At 37.6% G+C, this 19,886-nt stretch overlaps 1 protein-coding gene across 1 annotated transcript; it reads right to left on the bottom strand.

Annotated features, from left to right (window-relative positions):
- Positions 1-1,117: 1,117 nt before the first annotated feature.
- Positions 1,118-10,668, bottom strand: FBXO39 (F-box protein 39). Its single transcript, XM_075850787.1, has 4 exons — positions 10,631-10,668; positions 7,003-8,143; positions 3,562-3,738; positions 1,118-1,312 (listed from the first exon to the last, which is right to left on the bottom strand). The coding sequence occupies exons 2-4, from the start codon at positions 8,128-8,130 to the stop codon at positions 1,181-1,183; spliced, it is 1,437 nt and encodes a 478-aa protein (XP_075706902.1). The 5' UTR covers positions 8,131-8,143; positions 10,631-10,668; the 3' UTR covers positions 1,118-1,180.
- Positions 10,669-19,886: the final 9,218 nt, after the last annotated feature.

Below are 19,886 nucleotides of genomic sequence, written 5' to 3'. Positions count from 1 at the left end.
TTTAGGGAGTCTGTATTAGTTTGGGGTCTGTGTTTAGGGGGTCTGCATTTAGGGGTCTGTATTTAGGGGGCCTGGTCTAGGGTTTGTATTAGTTTAGGGGTCTTTATTTAGGGGTCTGTATTAGTTTAGGGGGTCTGGTCTGGGGTCTGTATTAAGGGAGTCAGATCTGGGCTCATTATTAGTGTAGGGGTTCAGGTCTTGGGTCTGTATTTAGGCGTCGGTTTGAGGTCTGTAATTATTTAGGGTGCTTGTTCTGGGGTTTGTATTTGTTTAGGGGGCCCTGTCTGGTCTGGGGACTGCAATAGTTTAGAAGGTCTGGGGTCTGTATGTATTCTATGATCTAGTCTGGGGTCAAAATTTATTAGTCTGAGTAAAAGGGGTTGTCCGGGCACATCGATAGATCCTCAGTATAAAAAACGGTCTGTGCCTGGAGAACCCCTTTAATGTGTGGTTCTGGGCCTTGTTGTCTAAATTTGTGTATTTCTATAGAGGCTGGAAATGGCTGCAGAAGTGATGGGCAAAAATGTCCAATCAGGAGAAGTCGACATAACGGTCTTCGTCAGATGGAGAAGAAAAGAAAATGACTACCATCAGATAAGACGTCACTTGTGAGTAACTGGATCTTTAGGGGATCTGTCCCCTCTCCTGACATGTCTGTTGTAGGAAATCCTTGTATTCTATAAAAAATCTTTGTGTACTCAGGACTAATAGAGAAATGTGTGTCAAGAGGAAGTGTCCCTGAACAGTGTAATACTGTCAGCAATGGTTGGAGACTGTCAGTATGTAGGGACACAGCCCTTTGACCAGGGGAATCGTAACACTCATTTGCCAATGCTCGCACAAAAAGGTGGTTCACTATAGACATGGCAGAGGGGGTGGGGAAGGGGGGCCCAAGTTTGTGGAACAGACCAGGGCCTATGGTCTATTTAATCTGACACTGCTGACGGGTGCAGTGTCAGCGGGTTGGGGGGGTTGAAGTGCGTGTGAGGGGGAAGGAGGGGGCCCAAGTTGTGTCAACAGCCCAGGGCCCATGGTACACATAATACGCCGCTGATTGCCATGAAAAATTATGATAGTCTATATTATTATAAATAGGTAAAAATTAAAACAGTGAAGATCAGGCATATAATGAACCTTTATGAATCAGTTGTTGTGAATCATGTGGGATGCATTTCTGGTTTTACAACATGGGACATGTAACCACGTTATAATAATCCATGTTCCTTAAAATAAAGTCCATGTGTCTTCCAAGGATTTCACATAGACTCTGATCTTCGCCACTGGTGTCATAATTGCTTGTGTAAATTCTAACCTGTGAGAACAGGAATAAAGAGGCATATAGACAAAATATTCTAGCAGGTAAATATACTTAGACAATTGAAACTTACTTCCATGTGATAAGCAGGCTAGAATACATTATTAAAATTGAAGACTATGGTTTGAATGAATTATAATGTTTACACAGTATTACACAACAGAGTCCTCCTCCTAGACACATCTTGGAAAGACCTCCACCCTATTGATGTTTGCAGTTCACAGTCTGGAGTTTAAAGGAACACTCCAGGTAAAACTGATACACTTGGGAAGATTTATTAATACTGTCTAAAATTGAGACAGCTTAAAACTAGACAAAGGCAGGCAGAACATATAAATATATATATATATATATAAATATATATATCACAGTGGTGCACGGTGTGTCGGATTTTCCGCATCTAGCTCGACATGGCAAACACTTTTCTGTTCTTTACGCCACCTCTTAGCTGGCTTACTGTCCTCCAATATTTTGTGCCAATTGTGGCGCACACCATTAATAAACCTGTTGCATTTTAGGACTCCATTTAGCCACGCCCCCATTTCTAAACACTTTTCAAAAAATGTTTCTATTTTTGGCACAATTTGTATCAATGCACTTATTAAGTGAATATTCCTGCAGATAACACTTTTATGTGTTAAGAAAGTTGGAAGTGGTGCTGCTTGATTTGGAAAATACCGTCCCATCCCCAGTCCCCCCCAATTTGGAATTAAATACAGCTTATGACCTGGCGCTTACAGCATCGAATCTTAGAGGTATGAAATGTGTGAGAATTGGGTCAGCAGCAGGGAATGTTCCCAGGGTTGGAAAACCCAATGTAGATGACCTGGATCATTAATTTTAATATTGATGGAAAAAAAAGAGAGAAACTGCAGCACTCCAGTAGGAAAAGGCTTTCTTTTAATTCACCAAAACATGACCTTGCAACATTTCAACCCTGTCAGGGTCTTTCTCAAGGAACACTTTTTCTACTGGAGTGCTCCAGTTTCTCTCTTTTTTATGGATTTGTGATTCCCCTTGGACCGGGGACATTTTATTGCGTGCATCTCTCTCCATCTGGGATATTTTCTCCTGTCTTGATGCTGGTTGAGCTGCTGAGTATCTGTTTTCTAATTTTAATATTGGCCAGAAAATTCTATACTTCGACAGAGCGTGTATTTCAAGCATGATAGATTATTTGTGGATATCTTTGTTCATTTCCCCTTAAATTAAAAATGTAAACAGATTGGGGCAGATTTACTAAGCTGTGTAAATTTTAGACAGTGTAGACTTAGACCACGGAGTCAGAAGATGCACCAAATTTATTATATTGTTACACGCTTTATGATAAATTTGGTTAGACTTTTCTCCTCTTTGCACCACCTTTGATTTGGCTTATTTTGAGACAGAATTTTGCACCAGATCTTTGGCGTATTTTAAACCATGACATTTTCCGCTATCCCCTCCCCTTTTTCATAACTTTTTTTTAAGTGTCTAGAGACTAAGATATTAGAGCTTAAATATCAGTTCTATAATGAAATGCATCAAAATGCATCAAATTGTGGTGCATTTTCTGACCTATTGAGTAAAAGTTTGACCTATCCCACACAAAGCCCAACACAGTTCAAATATTCACACCCATACTTACATTGACCAAGCCCCATTCTCGTCAGGCCTAGTCATCTTCAATCTCTAAAAACCAGGCAATGTATAGGGGATTGAAGTTCTGACTAACAGGACTATCCATAGCTATTAGGGATGATGCAGGGTGTAAAACCACACTCATCTAGTATGTTAAAGGGGTATTCCCAACTTAGTCATTTCTGGCATGCGCGCCGCTCTCTCCATCCTGTTATATGGTTGTTACGGAAACAGCGGAGACGAAGACCAGGTGACGCCTATTCTTGATATAGGTGCAGATCCCAGACATGGGACCCACATCTATCAGACATTTATGTGGATATGCCATAAATGCCTTAATGCAAGCCATTAATATGTACTGTCAATGTGTAAGTCGGTGGTGCCAGGTAATAGTCACACAAGGTGTTGTTACTCTCGGCAATAGATGATGCATCAGCATGGTTTGTTGTGTGATGATATAAGTGAGCAGCACTCCATTTAGTTGCCAGTACTGATAAGTTTCCATTATCTCTTACAACGGCCTTGTTGGTATGTTGGCACATTTAGAAACCAAGCCCAAGTTTTTTTTCACTGCGGAATAGAAGCCATAAATTAAATGATTGCAAAGTGTCCCTGTGGAATCTCACCTTCATAGTTCTAAGAAAGATTTTGTCTTGCTCACAGTTCTGCAACACTGCTTCCACAAACTGGACATCCAGAAAGGCCCAGATTTTTACATAGTGAAGACTATTACATGAAAGGATCAGGTTGAGCAGCTGTTCATCCACAATTTCATGACTGTTATTGAGCTCCAGGGTCAGTTTCTTTTAGATAGAAAATAAAACAAAATGTGTTTTTTTTTTAAAAAAGTGTTGAAAATTGCATTTCCTTTAGGGACACATTCCGTTTTTAGCAACATTTGACAATCTACATGAAAAGTTCAGCAACCTTGCAAATACTTATCAAGCAATACCTTTCTTTACGGTTTGTACTTATTTTGCATCATGACTTTTTCAGCAATAATTTTGATAACTTTTTCCAAAATTCCGTTGGTTGTCTTTAATAACAGACAGTAGTTTAGCGTCATTGAAGTGTCAGACCAGTGACATGACTACTTAGCTTTAGTATACAAATCATTTATTGAAAAAAAAATAAAAAATACATTGCCATGTCAATCGAAGAACATTTTTTCCCACGCAGGGGGCTTGTATTTTATATGATAAATGCATCTTTGTAAAAAAAAAAAAAACAATAAAAAAATCAAAAAAGTAAACATTAAATTGTTTAGTGGAACAAATAATTATGTAGACAGGTCCATATAGAGAATCCAAGGTTGCCGTGTTTTCAAAAAAATAACCATAGTTTCATCTCTTATTGCATTACATTTTTTGCACAGCATCATCTTAGAGAATCTATCCTGATTCCGTATGGATGGCGCATTCGTATGGCGGCTGAGCGCTGTTGTTCGGCGCCGAACAACAGTGGTCAGCCGCCATACGAATGCGCCATCCATACAGGATCATACATTGACTAAGTGCCTGAGGAAGGTCATGGTATTGACAGAAACGTTGCACGGTCATTGGCTATAAATATAATAAATTATTTATCTGCAAAAGAATTTCCACTTTGGTGTGCATAGTGCTTTTTCTCCATTGGATCGGGCTGGGACCCTACTTATGCCCCCACACCTTAACCTAGTAATATCCGAACCTTGCTACAATCTATCCTGATTCCTTCACCATTGAGAGTGATAGTCTAGCAGTTTTCCATTGTGCAGTTGTATGGATTCTGGCTGCCATACATATGGGCTGCACCATTTTATGTGCTTGATTCTTATTTCTAGGAGGTTTAGCAAGGAGTACGGAGGTTTTTTGGGAATGATGAATGAATAGTATCCGAAATCATTTTAGCTATAAAGATGCAACGCCTAGTAACAAAGGGACATGTCCAATATATATGCAGGTGGAAGCCTCTGAAACACATAGGTGAAGCTGTAGGATAGAGTGTGTGTAGACGTGATGGCACAACGTATGTTCTACGTAGTATATTCCATGAATCTAACCGCTAGGCTGCCTCTGGAAGACAGTAGTGCAAGAGTGAGGACATTTTCAAGTTATAGAGAAATATTAAAGTCCCGTTCCCATTCTTGAAAAAAAAAGTTTGTTTTGTCTCTGGAGGTGGGCTATTAGGGGTTAAGTATATTAAGGATATCATCGCTCTTTGAAGAGGGTCATTGCAACCTTAAAGTTCAAAGGAAGTAGATTTAGGAAGGGGTCCATTCTGCTAGTCAGTGAATTAGGGAAATAGAGGACATGGGATTGTCTTTTTAATGAACTGTTGGCATTGTATTAATTTGTTACCCAATATATGTGTAGCCAACTGAGGTTGTTTTCTAACAACTATCTAAATGTGTTTCAATCAGTGCCTGGTATGAAAGAAGGGTTTCCCATGATATGAGTCAGAGAAGAGGATTTTGACTGAAGATTTGATTTAAATCTAGTGGATCTCCAGAGGAGAAGAGAATATTTGGGGGTAGGGTTTAATGTTCAAATACAAGTGGGTAATTGTGCGTCAATACACATCAGAGCCACTGGGGAGTATGGGGTACAATGAGTTTTTCCAATGAAACCCATGCCGGGATGTCACTACCTGCGCTCACTGCCACAAGTTGGGTTATTTGAGCAGCCTTGTAGTATTTATAAAGAGGAGATAAGGACAGGCCTGGGTCTTATATGATAGTGATATATATTTTTAGATATTTCAGCTCGTTTACTGATTCAAATGAACCTTGTTATTTGTTTTTGGAAAGAGTCCAACTCAGGTCCACAAATAGGTACAAGATTCTGGATAAGATCCCCATTTTGTGTTTATACTGCCTGACCATAAGTATTGGTGTATGCCAGATTTTCAGATCCCCTGTGTGTTTTTTGTACAATAGGGGGTATAGGCGATAGTTTTAAACTTAAAGAGGCTCTGTCACCAGTTTAGAACTTCCCTATCTCTTACCTAATCTAATAGGCGCTTTGATGTAGATAACTACTGTGTTGTTTTTTTTGTTTTTTTTAAAAACGTTTATTATTGACCAACTTCTGAACATTTTTCGATTTATGCAAATTTTTTCTAAATGCCCAACTGGGCGTTTTTTTCTATTCCCCAAGTGGGCGTTGTATAGAAAAGTGTATGACGCTGTCCAATCAGCGTCATACACTTCTCTGCATTCCAGCCCAGCTTGATTCACAACACAGCGTGATCTCGCGAGATCACGCTGTGACGTAATTTCTTCCCGCAGGGCGTTCACCGCCTCCAGCCGCTGCAGATTCAGATAAACGAAAGAAAAACAAAAACTTTTTTCTCCTAAAGTAATGTAAAAAAACAAAAAAAAAAAACATAATTGGTATCCCCACAGCCTTAAAAGTCCAAACTATCAAAATGTGAAATGATTTAACCCACAGGTTAAATACTGTAAAAAAAAAAAAACAACAAAAAAACATCAGAATTGTTGTTTTTTGTCACCTTACCGCCCCAAAAAAAGGAACTGATCAAAAAGTTGCATGCACCAAGAAATGGTGCCAATTAAAACTACACCTTGCCCCGCAAAAAAACAAGTTCTCACACAGCTTTATTATTGGAAAATAATCAGAATATGGCGACACAGAACTATTTTTTTATTATTCCTTTGTAACAAATTTTTTTATTTTGTAAAAATAGTAAAAGATAAAAAGGAACTATATCAATTTGGTGTCACCATCTTCGTATTGGCCCGCAGAGTTAACAAGTCATTGCTGGGTGAACGCTGTAAAAACGAATCCCAAAAACAGTGGTGGAATTGCTATTTTTTTTCTATTTTGCCCCACAAAATAATTTTAAAACATTTCCCAGCACATTATATGGTACATTAAATTGTTCCTTTTAAAAAACACAACTCGTCCCAGAAAAATAAGACCTTATTACGGCTATTTCGACAGAAAAATAAAACAAGTTTTGGCTTTTGAAAGGTGGGGTGAAGATAATGAACTTTGAACTAATTCTCATAATTGTACTTAAAAGGAGCATATATTCAGCAATCCAATACTAAGTCAATGTCATACCTTTAGTGTCTTTCTATAATTTGGCAGTAGTTCCAGCAGTGTTGGAGAAATGTACCACTCAGGGTCACTTAAATAACTACTTCTGATGCTGATGTGTCTGACCGGAATCTCACGTAGTAATATCCTTGACAAGTGACTGTAGAGCAACACTTTAACAATGTAGAAATTTACACAAAGATTTCTGGCTTTGTTTGCAAGTTGTGCCCAGTACATCCCCCAGACAATCTGCAGATGTGGATTATACAAATGACACTTAATATTAATTGTCAAGAGGGAATGGCTGCAGTTTGCGCACAGTACCTGAAGCAAGTCATCTGAGATACAGCTGTAATTTAGCGAGAGAATACTGAGGTTCTGGAATGAAGACATAGCGTGGATGAAGGTTTCATAATGATAAACATGAAGGTGAGAAGAGAAGAAGTCTTCAATGTCCAGTTTAGTGATATTCGTCACACTCCTTGAATAGCTCAAAGAATGAAGAACTTCTTGACCGTGTTGAAATGACATTTTCGCTCCTCTCAGGTTAAGATATTCCAACCGACTTCCCATCTTCCTAAGAAATGTACATAAACTCTTGACAAAAGCATCTCTTGTGTGGCTCTTCCAAATTAACCTTTCCATATCCAGATATGGCATTGAAAGGCTTTTCAAGCGTTGGTTCCTTCTTCCCAAACTTGATAATATATTGGTCATGACATTTTGGAACTTCCGTGTGAAGAAAGTATTGTAGGAATTGAGAAACCTGATTTCCAAATTTTTAACATATTTTCCAAACCTATAAATATACCACACTGCAGAGTTGTATTCTGTCACGCAGGATGTAATTGATCTCCCTCTAAAAGTTATTATTCGAAATTTCCACAGTGTGGCGGAGTTCATTACTTGATTCCATCTTTTGCAAACCAAAGCAGCGTTAAATCTATCCTGATCTCCAAGATAATGAAATATGTTTTGCAGGCAGATTTCAGGCAAACCCTCCCAAATGTTTTGCATATCCATGAGCCCAGAGAAATTAATCTGATGTTTGGAACCTGTGAACGGTAAATATGACTGCTGGTCGAAAGAGGACGTATATATTATTTGTTGATCAATCTCTTTGGAAATAAGGAAACTCAGATGTGCTCCCATAGATAGAACGTTTCTAAACAAGAAAGACAATAATATAAGTTTATCTTTACCTAGGAGAAGACACCTATAAAAGTTCAATAATGATAAATTGGACATGGTGATGGATAAACTAGTTCTGCAATCTGTATTTTTGATCATTTTAAGTTGCCATGTTTCAAGCCCCGACTACGACTTCACCAGCCTTGTCAGTCTATGTATTATCATGCCTATCAGATATGGTGCTCGGTGGCTTCAACACTATAACAAGCCCCCCACCACTTGTTCCCATTTTATTTTTCTTGCCCCTCCAATATATCACCACCCCACAATCCCCTTACCTCAATCATTAAAGGGCTTGTGTGATTAAGAAAAACGATTTTTCAACTATCTTATTAGGGCAAGCTGAATTAATAAAGGGCTGTCTCTCATTTGGAAACTCCAAATGAAGCGGAAAGTGGGGGCAAAAAGCATTTCTACCTCTGGAGGACTTAATACATCTATGTATTACATAGCCAGCCAATTGATTTCAGTAGGCACCATATAGTGGTGCAGATTTTCTACTGTGTCTGCGACTAGAATGTTTTGAAAAATTCACATTTTGGCGCATTTAATGTGAAACTAATTTATCATGCAAATTATCCAAAAAGAACAGATGCTTACGCCCTACTAGACAGTTACCTGGAAAAGGGATGTGGCTTAGCAGGGCAGGGGTGTGGCTTAAAATGCACCAAACAAAAAAACTAAGCCAACCAAGAGTTGGTATAAGGAAAGGTTTCTAGCAAGATGCGCCAAATTAACCATATAGCATGTGCACGATGATAAATTTGGCGCATCTTCAGACTGCCTGGTCTAAGTTTATGCTGTCTAAATTTTAAACAGCTTTCGCAAGTCTGCCCCAATGTGTCTTTCCCACTATGGTGGGAAAGCAGTCAACATATCGAAACTGGAAAATAGTGCTAAGTAAAAATAATAGAATGTTTTGCTGCCGCTACACCAAGCTTCTATGAGGAAGCAATTGTAGTTGGGGTTGGGGTTCCCCGGGAGTGGAAACATTGTTCAGTGGTTCACCCATGGTAATAGGGAATAACGGTAATGGGTGTCATAGTAATAAAGGTTTTAAGATTTTGACAAAAGTTCCAATATTTATATTAGAATGTTACACTGAAAACAGTCTACATGCAAATATATCCCACCATAAAAATTATTCCAATAGAGAAAAAAAAACATCAGTGCAATATTCCTCACGCGTTGTTAAATTACATAATTCATAACAATAACAACTAGTCATTGAGAAAAGTTTTCGCTAAGTAAATTTTATGGATAGAGCAGATTATCACTTGGAGCTCAGATTACCTCTACGACCACTTAAATTTATTCTCAGTAGGATTGGATTTATTAGTTTTAACCCCATTCACAATGTTTTATGCAAAGTTTGTTTCTGACCATTTATCAAATAATTGAAGATATTTTCAGAAAATGTCCAGAATGCCACTAAATTAAGAAACTGGATTATGGATATAAATTAAATTATTGAATTTGTTGGATTATAATAAGAGTTTTTGCTGCAAACATTTTTGGTGGTTTAATTTTGGAGTTTTTTCCTGTATTTAATGGACCATAATGTTTTTGCGCTTTTGTGGTCTTGTATAAGGTTTAATAAAATTACGTATAAAGTAACTTCAAATATTGTAAAACCCCAAAATGTCTCAGCTCTCATGTAATGTATAGGGAAACAAGATTGCATCTGGAATAGAGATAACATGAAGAATATCTTTAAAGGAATATGGGACATATAGGCTGGCAAATTAATTTGTACTAATGGACATTTTTTCGGCTGGATATTTCACTTTATTGTGCACTTTTATTATAAAATAAAAATTTTTATATACAGATGTAGCCGTCTTTACTTTGACTTTTAACGCATTAAATAAACAGTGGCTAGATCTCTTTTCTTGACTTTTTCAATTACTTTTCATTGGCTTTTGTGGTGTGATATCACGCTGCAGAAAGTTATCAGAATCAAGTTAAAGATGGCTACATCCGTATTATCACTTCTATATATATATATTTTGTAGATATGTATAACATTGTACACTATTGATCTGGGGTGCTTTTTAGAGATGTTGGCACAGGTCTGGGTTGAACACACGATAAGGTAATTAATTGGTACGTGGTCCTGCGTTTTCCCCATATCTGTCAGTAAATTTTATGGATAGAACAGATTATTATTAAAATTGGAGCTCAGATTACCTCTTCGACCACTTAAACTTATTCTCAGTATGATTGGATTAATTAGCATTACATATATTACCGTTTTACCCCCATTCACAATGTTTTATGCAAAATTTGTTTCTGACCATTTATCAAAGAAGTTTTGAGAAAATGTCCAGAATGCCACTAAATTAAGAAACTGGACTATGGATATTAATTTAATTATTGAATTTATTGATTATAATAAGACTTATTTTTGCTGCAAACATTTTTGGTGGTTTAAAATGCATAGTAAAGAATAGTAGTTTACCTCGGTCTTCAGATGATGCTGCCTGACTAAAGCTGAACACAAACTTGGTATGATGATATGACTTAGTTGCTGTTATGATGTCATCAGCTACGATGTCACAATTTCCCAAATACCACTAAGACCTTTAAAGATTATTCCTTACATATGATACATATAGATGGCACATAATAATAGTCAAAAAGTAATAGACATACTGTGATCAGACAACTCCTGGTTACGTTTATCTGGGATAGTGTATTAAATATGACTGCCTTGATTGGGATAACCACCATTTCTTAAATTTTTTCTCTCTATTGTATTGACCCTTCCTTAATATATACTTGATATTTTTGAGATGAGATTTTACTCCATTACAAATTGGTCTAGCACTATTTGTTTCTTTGTTGGATTTTTTATTTTGTTACAATGCATTGTGGACCTTTTTCTTAATTGTGGGAAGTGTTTTTATGGTAGATTGTGTCTACTATATGTGTCCACAAATTGATGTATCATATGCAAAGGATCATTTTGAATGTCCTTTAACAAATGCCATTCATCGTGGTAGAGACGTTTGGTGAGTTTACTGGGACATATGAATTTATTTAAGAGGGTGATATCTAAATCTCAATTGTAATAATGCGTCACAGGACCCGATTAACTGGTTGTCCAGTAAGAGATTGGGATACATCGGAGATATGTGTTTTAATAATTGGAATATGCATGCATTTATTATTTTTGTTGTACACTTATATGTATATTTATTACAGTATATTTATGGTATTCATTGCAAATACATTGTATATATGGATTTATGGGTGAGTACAAATTGGTTGTATATCACACAAAACTTTATAATGGGATTATAATGGGATTGTGTCAATCCATGTACTTTTGCCACTGAGCAACATATGTAATATGTTTACAGTGGCAATGTATGTATTTATGCCAACAACCAATATTGCATTGGTTACATAAAGTTTCTTATTTATTTAGGCATACTTTCACCCTCTATCGATGGGATTTGTTAGCAAGATAGGGACCTTTGACTATGTGTGTGCGTTGGAATTTGTTAGCAATATAGGGACCTTTGACCATGCGTGTGCTTCTGTTTTGCATGCAGTAAATGTAACATCCGTAAATATGTATTTTTAGGCTATTTTGGGATCAATAATAAGTGCCCATTGCATATTAGGACATTCCCATGTCATTTATGTAAACACATGATTTGATAAGCAGATTTTTGGTTACCGGTGACCTTTATTGCGCATGAGTGTAATATAATGTAATACAAGCGTGGTTTCTAAACTTGATGTGCCGTCATCTTGTTTTCTCCATTGGTACATGTTGTTGGGCACTTACATGGTATGGTATGTAAATGTTGTAAAAAAAATAAATTGTTTGTTTTTAATAAAAATGTGCATTAATGTGTAAAAAACTTTTATTAAAAATTATTTTAACTTTTTAAGATACAGCTGCTCTGTATCCTTTATACAGAGCAGCTGTATCTAGCGCTATTCACTGAATTCGTCAGTCGCGTGGACCTGACTGGTTCAGGGACAGTTGACCCTGCGTGTATCTGACATGCAGGATCCACCTGTAAACTATCACATCTAAGTTATGAACAGAGCAGCTGTATCTTAAAAAGTTAAAAGAATTTTTAATATTATGTATTCAAAAAGTTTATTAACACACACATATAATACACCACTTTTAAACATTTACATAGCCTTTAAGCATATTTCCTGTATTAAATGGCATGGACCTTAATGTGTTTGCGCTTTTGTGGTCTTGTATAAGGTTTAATAAAATTATGTATAAATGAACTTCAAATATTGAAAGACCAAAAAATGTCTCAGCTCTCATGTAATGTATAAGGAATCAAAGATTGCATCTGGAATTGAGATAACATGAAGAATATGGAACATATAGGCTGGTAAATTAATTTGTACTAATGGACATTTCTTCGGCTGGATATTTCACTTTATTGTGCACTTTTTGTTATATAATATTTTTTATATAATAATATTTGAATACATTATTACTCCTTTATATATTTTGTAGATATCACGTATAGCACTGTACACTATTGATCAGGGGTTCTGGTTTGAATACATGATAAGGTAATTGGTGTGTGTTTTTCCCCATATCTGTCCGAACACTCGTCTTCCCACATATATAACTTTTTATTTGGGTGTTGATTGTGTTTTTTTTTCCATGTATTATTTTGTATAGTATTTACTATTTTTGTAATTTAGCATATGGGTAACTTTGGCTTCATTTTTTACTTGCCAATGCTATCCATTGTTAACACTGATATATTAGTATCACTAATGTTTGTCGTATATTCTGGCCGATTACATGAGTATGTACTCTGTAGCTGTCTGCAAGATGCTCACGGACGAGGACTGACTCCCCACTTTGGATTGGAGGTGATCCCTCCATTCGTGGTCCTCCTGCAGACAGCATAATATATACATATCCTTATGTAATTATATTTATTTTCTTGCTGGCGATTCTTGCCAGTGTTTAAGCGGTCCTGCCTGGGTTTGCTGCATCTTCATGAATTTATATTCTGCGTGGTGATGGTCTGCTGGCAGCCTGGCCATGCACCCTTCTGCGCTCTCTCTTCTGCAGGGATCATTCGGCTTTTTGTATTTATATTTACACACACACACACACACATATATATATCTAAATTGTTTACATGATTTTAGGGGAAAAATGGGCAAAGGGTTTTCAATTTAAACTTTTTATTATTTTTTTTTGTCTGTTTCGAAATACCTAATGTATTACATTTTATATATATATATATATATATATATATATATATATATATATATTGCCTCATTAGATTGCTGGTACAATAGACTGAAATACTTAATACTGCAATACTTAAGATGCCGCGGTCATATAAGTGGTTAAACGGCTGGGATTGAAGTTATCTCCGATTCCCGAAATTGGAGCAGGGTGTAACCTGTAAATCACAGCTGACACCTGCTGCGTGTGGATCATGCTTAGCCCGTGAGCCAGCTCCGTACTTCCCTGTCCGTCATCTGCCTTACATGTATCCTACCTATAACATGCAGCACATTGTGGTGCAGTTTTTCAGGCGGAATTTCCACTGAGGAAAGCAAAAAAAAAATTATAATAAAAATAAATCATACTCATTCCGGTCGTAACCATGGCAACGCTTTCTTCTGACATCCTACAGCCCAGCCTCCTGGGATGACGTTTCATCCCATGTGATCGCTGCAGCCTGTAATTGGCTGTGATTTCTGAGTTGAGATTTTTGCAGCGGAATCGCAGCCGCAAAAATGTAAACATCTGCTATTTGTTGCGGGATTTACCACCCCATTGAGTTTAATAAGCAAACCCGCAACAGAAAACCAGCGATTCCGCAGCATAAATTGACATGCTGCGGATGAAATAAAACGCACCTTAGGTCAATTTTGGCGTTTTTTTTGGGTGTTTTTTTTACGGAGCGTGTTTCAAATCTCATCCACACTGCAGCTATTGTAATATGCTGCAGATTTTCCGCAATGCAATCCGTTGCAGAAAATCTGCAGTATTTACGCTACGTATGAACCCCACCTAGTGATGAACCACAGGCTGCACGGTTGTCCACAAGAGGATTTTCTCTGACTAAAAACTTCACAGGCATAATGTACTAGTATTTAACGAATCCCTGTGCCATAGTGATATGGTGGCGATTGGTGCGGTCTAGGACAGCACCAATCCCTACCATGTATTGATGAGGTGGCGGCTACGATTGGTCGGTCTGCATAGACCGACCAATCGCAGTCATTTCAGGTGTTTCAAACACCCTGCACCAGCTCTGCTTGCCTCGTTCCGGTTAGGAAAGGTGAGCAGAGCTGGTGTGACCGTCTGTGAGCCGTTACTTAACAGTTCTGAGCCCTTCTGGTCTTGTTATCCTGCTGTGTGGTCTGCATCCTGCTGCTTTGTGATCACTGCTGCGGTCATCATCGGTGTCTGTGTTGCTGCTGATTTATTTATTTTAGCAGCAGCACTAGTTCTCTCCTCAAATTTCCCAGTCTCTGTTCCTGAACCCCTTCCTCCTCCCCCTTTTTACGTCCTGCGGCCGCTGAGTGCGCATCAGTGACCACCATCACTTATAAGCATCTGTGGTAATTTTTTTTCTATGTTTCTACCTGCACCAATTCCCTGTGTGCGTCCTGCGGCCGCTGAGCGGCGATCAGCGACTACCATCACTGTTTGGCATCTGTGCTCATTTTTTGGCGCAGATTAGATTTTTTTTACCCATCTTTACCCGCTGCCACTGAGTGCTGAGTCTATAATCAGCCTCAGTGGTAATTTGTTGACGCAGATTATTTCTGGCTTTTTTTTTTTTTTTTTTTTAAATTTGTAAAAATAAATTAGAATTAGGTGCATAGGTAGGGCGTTAGAGTAGCAGATGTTTACGAAAGTCCATTTTGTAAAAAAAATATATAGCAGAAGTTTTAGCTATATATTTTTTCTACAATTTTAGTGCGAATTAGCGTCAGTTAGTGGCGGACAATTTTTACGGTCGTGTGCATGGGGCCTGTCATGATCAGTGGGTATGTGGACCCACTAGGCCCCTCCGCCGTAGCGGAGTAGCAGCTGGCCAAACCACAGAGTAACCGATCAATACAAAGTCCAGCACAAGGGTACCTGAAATAGTCCAGACAGTCGCAGTGGCTAGGCACAGATGGAACTTTGACGGCAGAGGATGCCACAAGTGGCGGAGGATATCAGGCGTGGCAGATGACACCAGACGTGGTGTATGAGAGCAGGCATGACCGATGGCACAATGCGACTCCAACACTCGATAGGGCTCAGGTACCAAAACGGCACAGGATACAGGATACAGGTAGCAGGGCACGGGAACACTTGGGAACAGGATAACACTAAGGTACCATTTGCTAAGACTAACATGGGAAAACACAACAACGCTCAGGCAGCCCTATTAATAGTCCAAGGTGATCATGGGCTAATTATTGATAACTTACATGTGCGTGCGCTGGCCCTTTAAGGCCGGGCACGAGTGTGCGCACACACTCTACGGGACACAGCAGAGCGGAGGTGAGTGCTGGTGTCTCCTAGGAAGGAGATGCAGTCCAGCACTCACAGATCCATGGCCTCGTCCGCCAAAGGGTGAGTAGGAATGGCGGTCCGTCGCCGTGGACGCTATAGGGCCTAGCTGAAGTCCGTTCACTACATTTTTGATAGCGTAGCGACAGTTTTAATGCAAATTTACAGCGTTATAATTAGCCCCAGTTATTGACGGACATTCAGATTTTTTAACCCTTTTAGGACACAGCTTGTTTTGGCCTTGTGGACACAAACAATTTTTTTTAAATCTGACGTATTTCTTTATGTAGTTATGACTTGGGAATGCTTTTATCTATCCAATCGATTCTGAGATTGTTTTCTTGTGACATATTGTACTTTATGGTAGTGGAAAAATTAGTTTAAAAACAACAAAATTTTGAGAAAATGTGCAAAAATTTGCATTTTTCTAAATTTAAATGTATACAATCCAGGATGAATCTTCACAGACATACAATAAAAAAGCAGCTGGATACACCTGTGGGAAAACACTTCTCTGGACCAGATCACAGTTTGGCAGATTTAAAGGTCCTAATACTGAGGGGTCGTTTTAAAAACAACAAAGAGAGAAAGAAAAATTTGTGAATTCAAGCTGATGATAACATTCCAGTCATTGACACAAGGCCTCAATCTAAGACCTGGATTTATGAGCCACTACATGGACACACATCACATCCCCCATCAGACTGACTCCAGATCCCTTATCTCCTAAGTCATCACCCCTATAACCTCAGTTTTATGGGCCCGGGTTATCTTAATGATGGATCACCTCATGTACTAATTGTCTTTGTGTAACATCTTAAATGTTGTGCTTTTTTTCTAAGTCATTCATTTGTAAACTTGTCTGAATAAGGGGCCTTTTGTGCTCTGATAGCTTCATATATAATTTTTATGGTTAGCCAATAAAGGTATCATACCTACTATACTTTTGACTTTTTTGACACAAAAGTATTTAAAATTGCATGCTGCTTGTAAGACAGATAGTAATACCACACAAAATAGTTACTAGTTTACATATCCCATATGTCTACTTTAGGTTTGCATCGTTTTTTGAAAGTCCTTTTATTTTTCTAGGATGTTACAAGGCTTAGAACTATAGCAGCGATTTCTCATATTGTCAAGAAAATTTCAAAAGCCTATTTTTTCATGGACTAGTTCAATTCTGAAGTGGTTTTGTGGGCCCTATATATTAGAAATGTCCCATAAATCACCTCATTTTAAAAACTGCACCCCTCAAAGTATTCAAAACAGATAACATTTAACACAGAAGGTTTTACCAGAGAAACGCAACTCAAAATTTATTACCCAGATTCTGCAGTTTTTAGAAATCTCCCACGTGACCCTAGTGTACTACTGGACTGAAGCACCGACCTCAGAAGCAAAGGATTTCCTAATAGATTTTGGGGCCTCCTTTTTATTAGAGAATATTTTAGGCACCATGTCCGGTTTGAAGAAGTCTTGTGGTGCCAAAACAGTGGAAATCAAAAGTGACCTTATTTTGGAAACAAGGAATTATTCTAGGGGTATAGTTAGCTTTTTGACCCTGTAAGATTTTTGCAGAATTTAGAAGAATTAGGCCATGAAAGTTTTTTTCATTCCAAATTAAAGAACCCTTTCAGGACTGATCCTTTTTTGCTTTTTCATTTTAGTTTTTCACTCCCTGCTTTCCAAGAGCCATAACTTTTTTATTTTTCCGTCAATAGAGTGGTGTGAGGGCTTATTTTTTGCGGGACGAGTTATAGTTTCTATTGACACCATTCAAAGTACCAATTAATGTACTGAGAAACTGAAAATAAAATGCTGTGTGGGCTGAAATTGGAAAAAACTGTGATTCCTCTATTGGTTTTTGGATTTTGTTTTTACGTCAGTACGATTACAGTGATACAAAAATGTATATAGTTTTTTTTATATTTGACTACTTATACAAAGAAAAAAAACTGTGTTAAAAAAAAAATTGTTTTGTTTCATCACATTCTGAGAGCCATCTTTATTTTTGGTCGATTGAGGGGCTTCTTTTTGGCGGCACAAGCTATAGTTTTTATTAGTAACATTTTTGGTACATACAACTCTTTGATCACATTTTATTAAAAAAAAAATTTACCCCTAAGATTACCAAAAAACAGAGATTTTTGCATTTCTTTTCTACGGCATTCACCGTGCGCTATAAATGACAATTTTACTTTATTATGCGAACCAATACGATTACAGCGATACCATCTGTTTTATTACGTTTTATTATCCAGATTTATTTCCCAGATTTATTGAGCATTTGCTCAATAAAATAAAATTTTTTTTATTAAATAATTATTTTTTTGTGTCTTCCTATTCTGAGAGCCATGACTTTTTTATTTTTCAGTCAAAATGCTGTGTAAGGGCTTGTTTTTTGCGAGACGGGTTGTAGTTTTATTGGTACTATTTTGGGGTACATTTACTTTTTATTCTGTATTTTGGGAGGAGTGGTGACCAAAAAAAAGCGATTATGGCATTGTTTTTTATTTTTATTTTTTGCAGCGTCCACCGTGCAGGAAAAATAACATTATAGTTTGGGTCGTTATGCAGTGATACCAAATATGTGTACTTTTTTTTAACGTTTTTTCCCTATAATAAAAGACTTATTATAGGAAAAAAGAAGTGTCTGTTTTTATAACTAGTAACTTTAAAACATTTTTTTAAATTTTTCTTCAATTATGTATTTTTTATTTTTGAAAGAAAAAGGAGGTACATAACATAATGATCTATTAGAAAAGGAACAGAAGTAATATCAGATTAATACAGAGTATAATTCAAGATAACAATGGTAGAAAGTTATGACATGTGTAAATCCAAGATATTGCATATTTTGCAAGGGTTCCAGGTAGCAAACATATAAGGATGCAGTAACTTTCGGTGAAGGACAAGTTCTGAAGGAACATGAACTCCACATATTATCCTATGGTATAGACAAACTCTGTCAACAAAAAGTAGTGAACATACAAAAAAACAAAAAAAAAACATATAACAAGACAATAGACCGATACAGAGTGGAAAAGAGGAAGGAAGGAAGGAAGGGAGCAAAGAGATGTCCTAGTCTTACATGGGTAGATAAGAGAAGGATAGTATAGATATTGCGTAAACTCAAGGTGGTCTAGAAGAGTCATACATATCCCATGGTGACCAAACATTATGGAAGCGATCCAATTGATTATTCATGGAGGCTGCCAGAGACTCCATTCTCCTAACCTCCCTAAATCTATTATGTATATCTGTCAAAGTAGGGGGTCAGCTCTTTTCCAATAGGCAGCTATAAGACATTTAGCAGGAGTAAGAACATGTAGTAACAATCGGGAATGCACTTTCTTCAAGCCTTTAGGTGGTCTATTGAGGAGAAAAGTCATAGCTGTCAGAGGGAGCCGGACATCCAGTAGTCTATGAACAAGACCACTGACCTCTCTCCAAAAGGGACGAAGCAATCGGCAATCCCAGAAGATATGAGGGAGTGTCCCCCTCTCACTGCGGCATCTCCAACACCTGGCTGAGACTAGAGGGTAAATTCGATGAAGGAATTCCGGGCTATGATACCAGTGCATCAGAATCTTATATTGATTCTCTTTATAAGAAGCACAAAGAGATGACTTCGGTTCATGAGACCAAATAATTTGCCACAGCGACAGGGGGAGCTCCCTACCCAGATAGGACTCCAATTTAACCATATATCCATGTTTAGGAGTTGTATGCATATTTGAAGATGAGAGAATAGCATAGCTCTCATAGATGAAACCACTAGTGAAGTTGGTAGTTTTGCAGAAAAATTCAAAGGGTGTGGGTTTAGAAAAACTATTATCTGTATAGAGGGAGTTGGCAAAATGGGTAATTTGCAGATAGCTGAAGTATGCGTTAGATGGTAAACTATATTTGGATTGTAACATTTGAAATGGTAAAATGGTCCTCGAGCACGGGTTTATGATGTCAGCAAAATAAAAAAGGCCAGCTCGCGACCAAGGCTGAGTCATCCTCGCATTGAGACCGTCAGGCAAGGAAGGGTGAAATAAAAATTATTGGGGATTTTACCCCTTCCCCCTGCTTGCATTCTGGGCCCTAATGACCAAGCCATTTTTTACATTTTTCCATCGTCACATTCGATGAGCTATAACTTTTTTATTTTTGCTTCAACATAAGGTCTTGTTTTTGC

Source organism: Rhinoderma darwinii, chromosome 2, assembly GCF_050947455.1.
Source record: "Rhinoderma darwinii isolate aRhiDar2 chromosome 2, aRhiDar2.hap1, whole genome shotgun sequence".
Classification (NCBI taxonomy): Eukaryota; Metazoa; Chordata; class Amphibia; order Anura; family Rhinodermatidae; genus Rhinoderma; species Rhinoderma darwinii.
Note: the sequence above shows the minus strand (reverse complement) of the source record. Positions and strands in the feature narration are given on the sequence as shown.

Coding starts and splice junctions, on each gene's coding strand:
- FBXO39 (XM_075850787.1), bottom strand. CDS start 8,130: ATGGGAGCACATCTGAGTTTCCTTATTTCCAAAGAGATTGATCAACAA. Junction 3,739..7,002: donor ATTATAGAAAGACACTAAAG/GTATGACATTGA, acceptor TCTATCTAAAAG/AAACTGACCCTGGAGCTCAA. Junction 1,313..3,561: donor TCTTTCTTAGAACTATGAAG/GTGAGATTCCAC, acceptor CTGTTCTCACAG/GTTAGAATTTACACAAGCAA.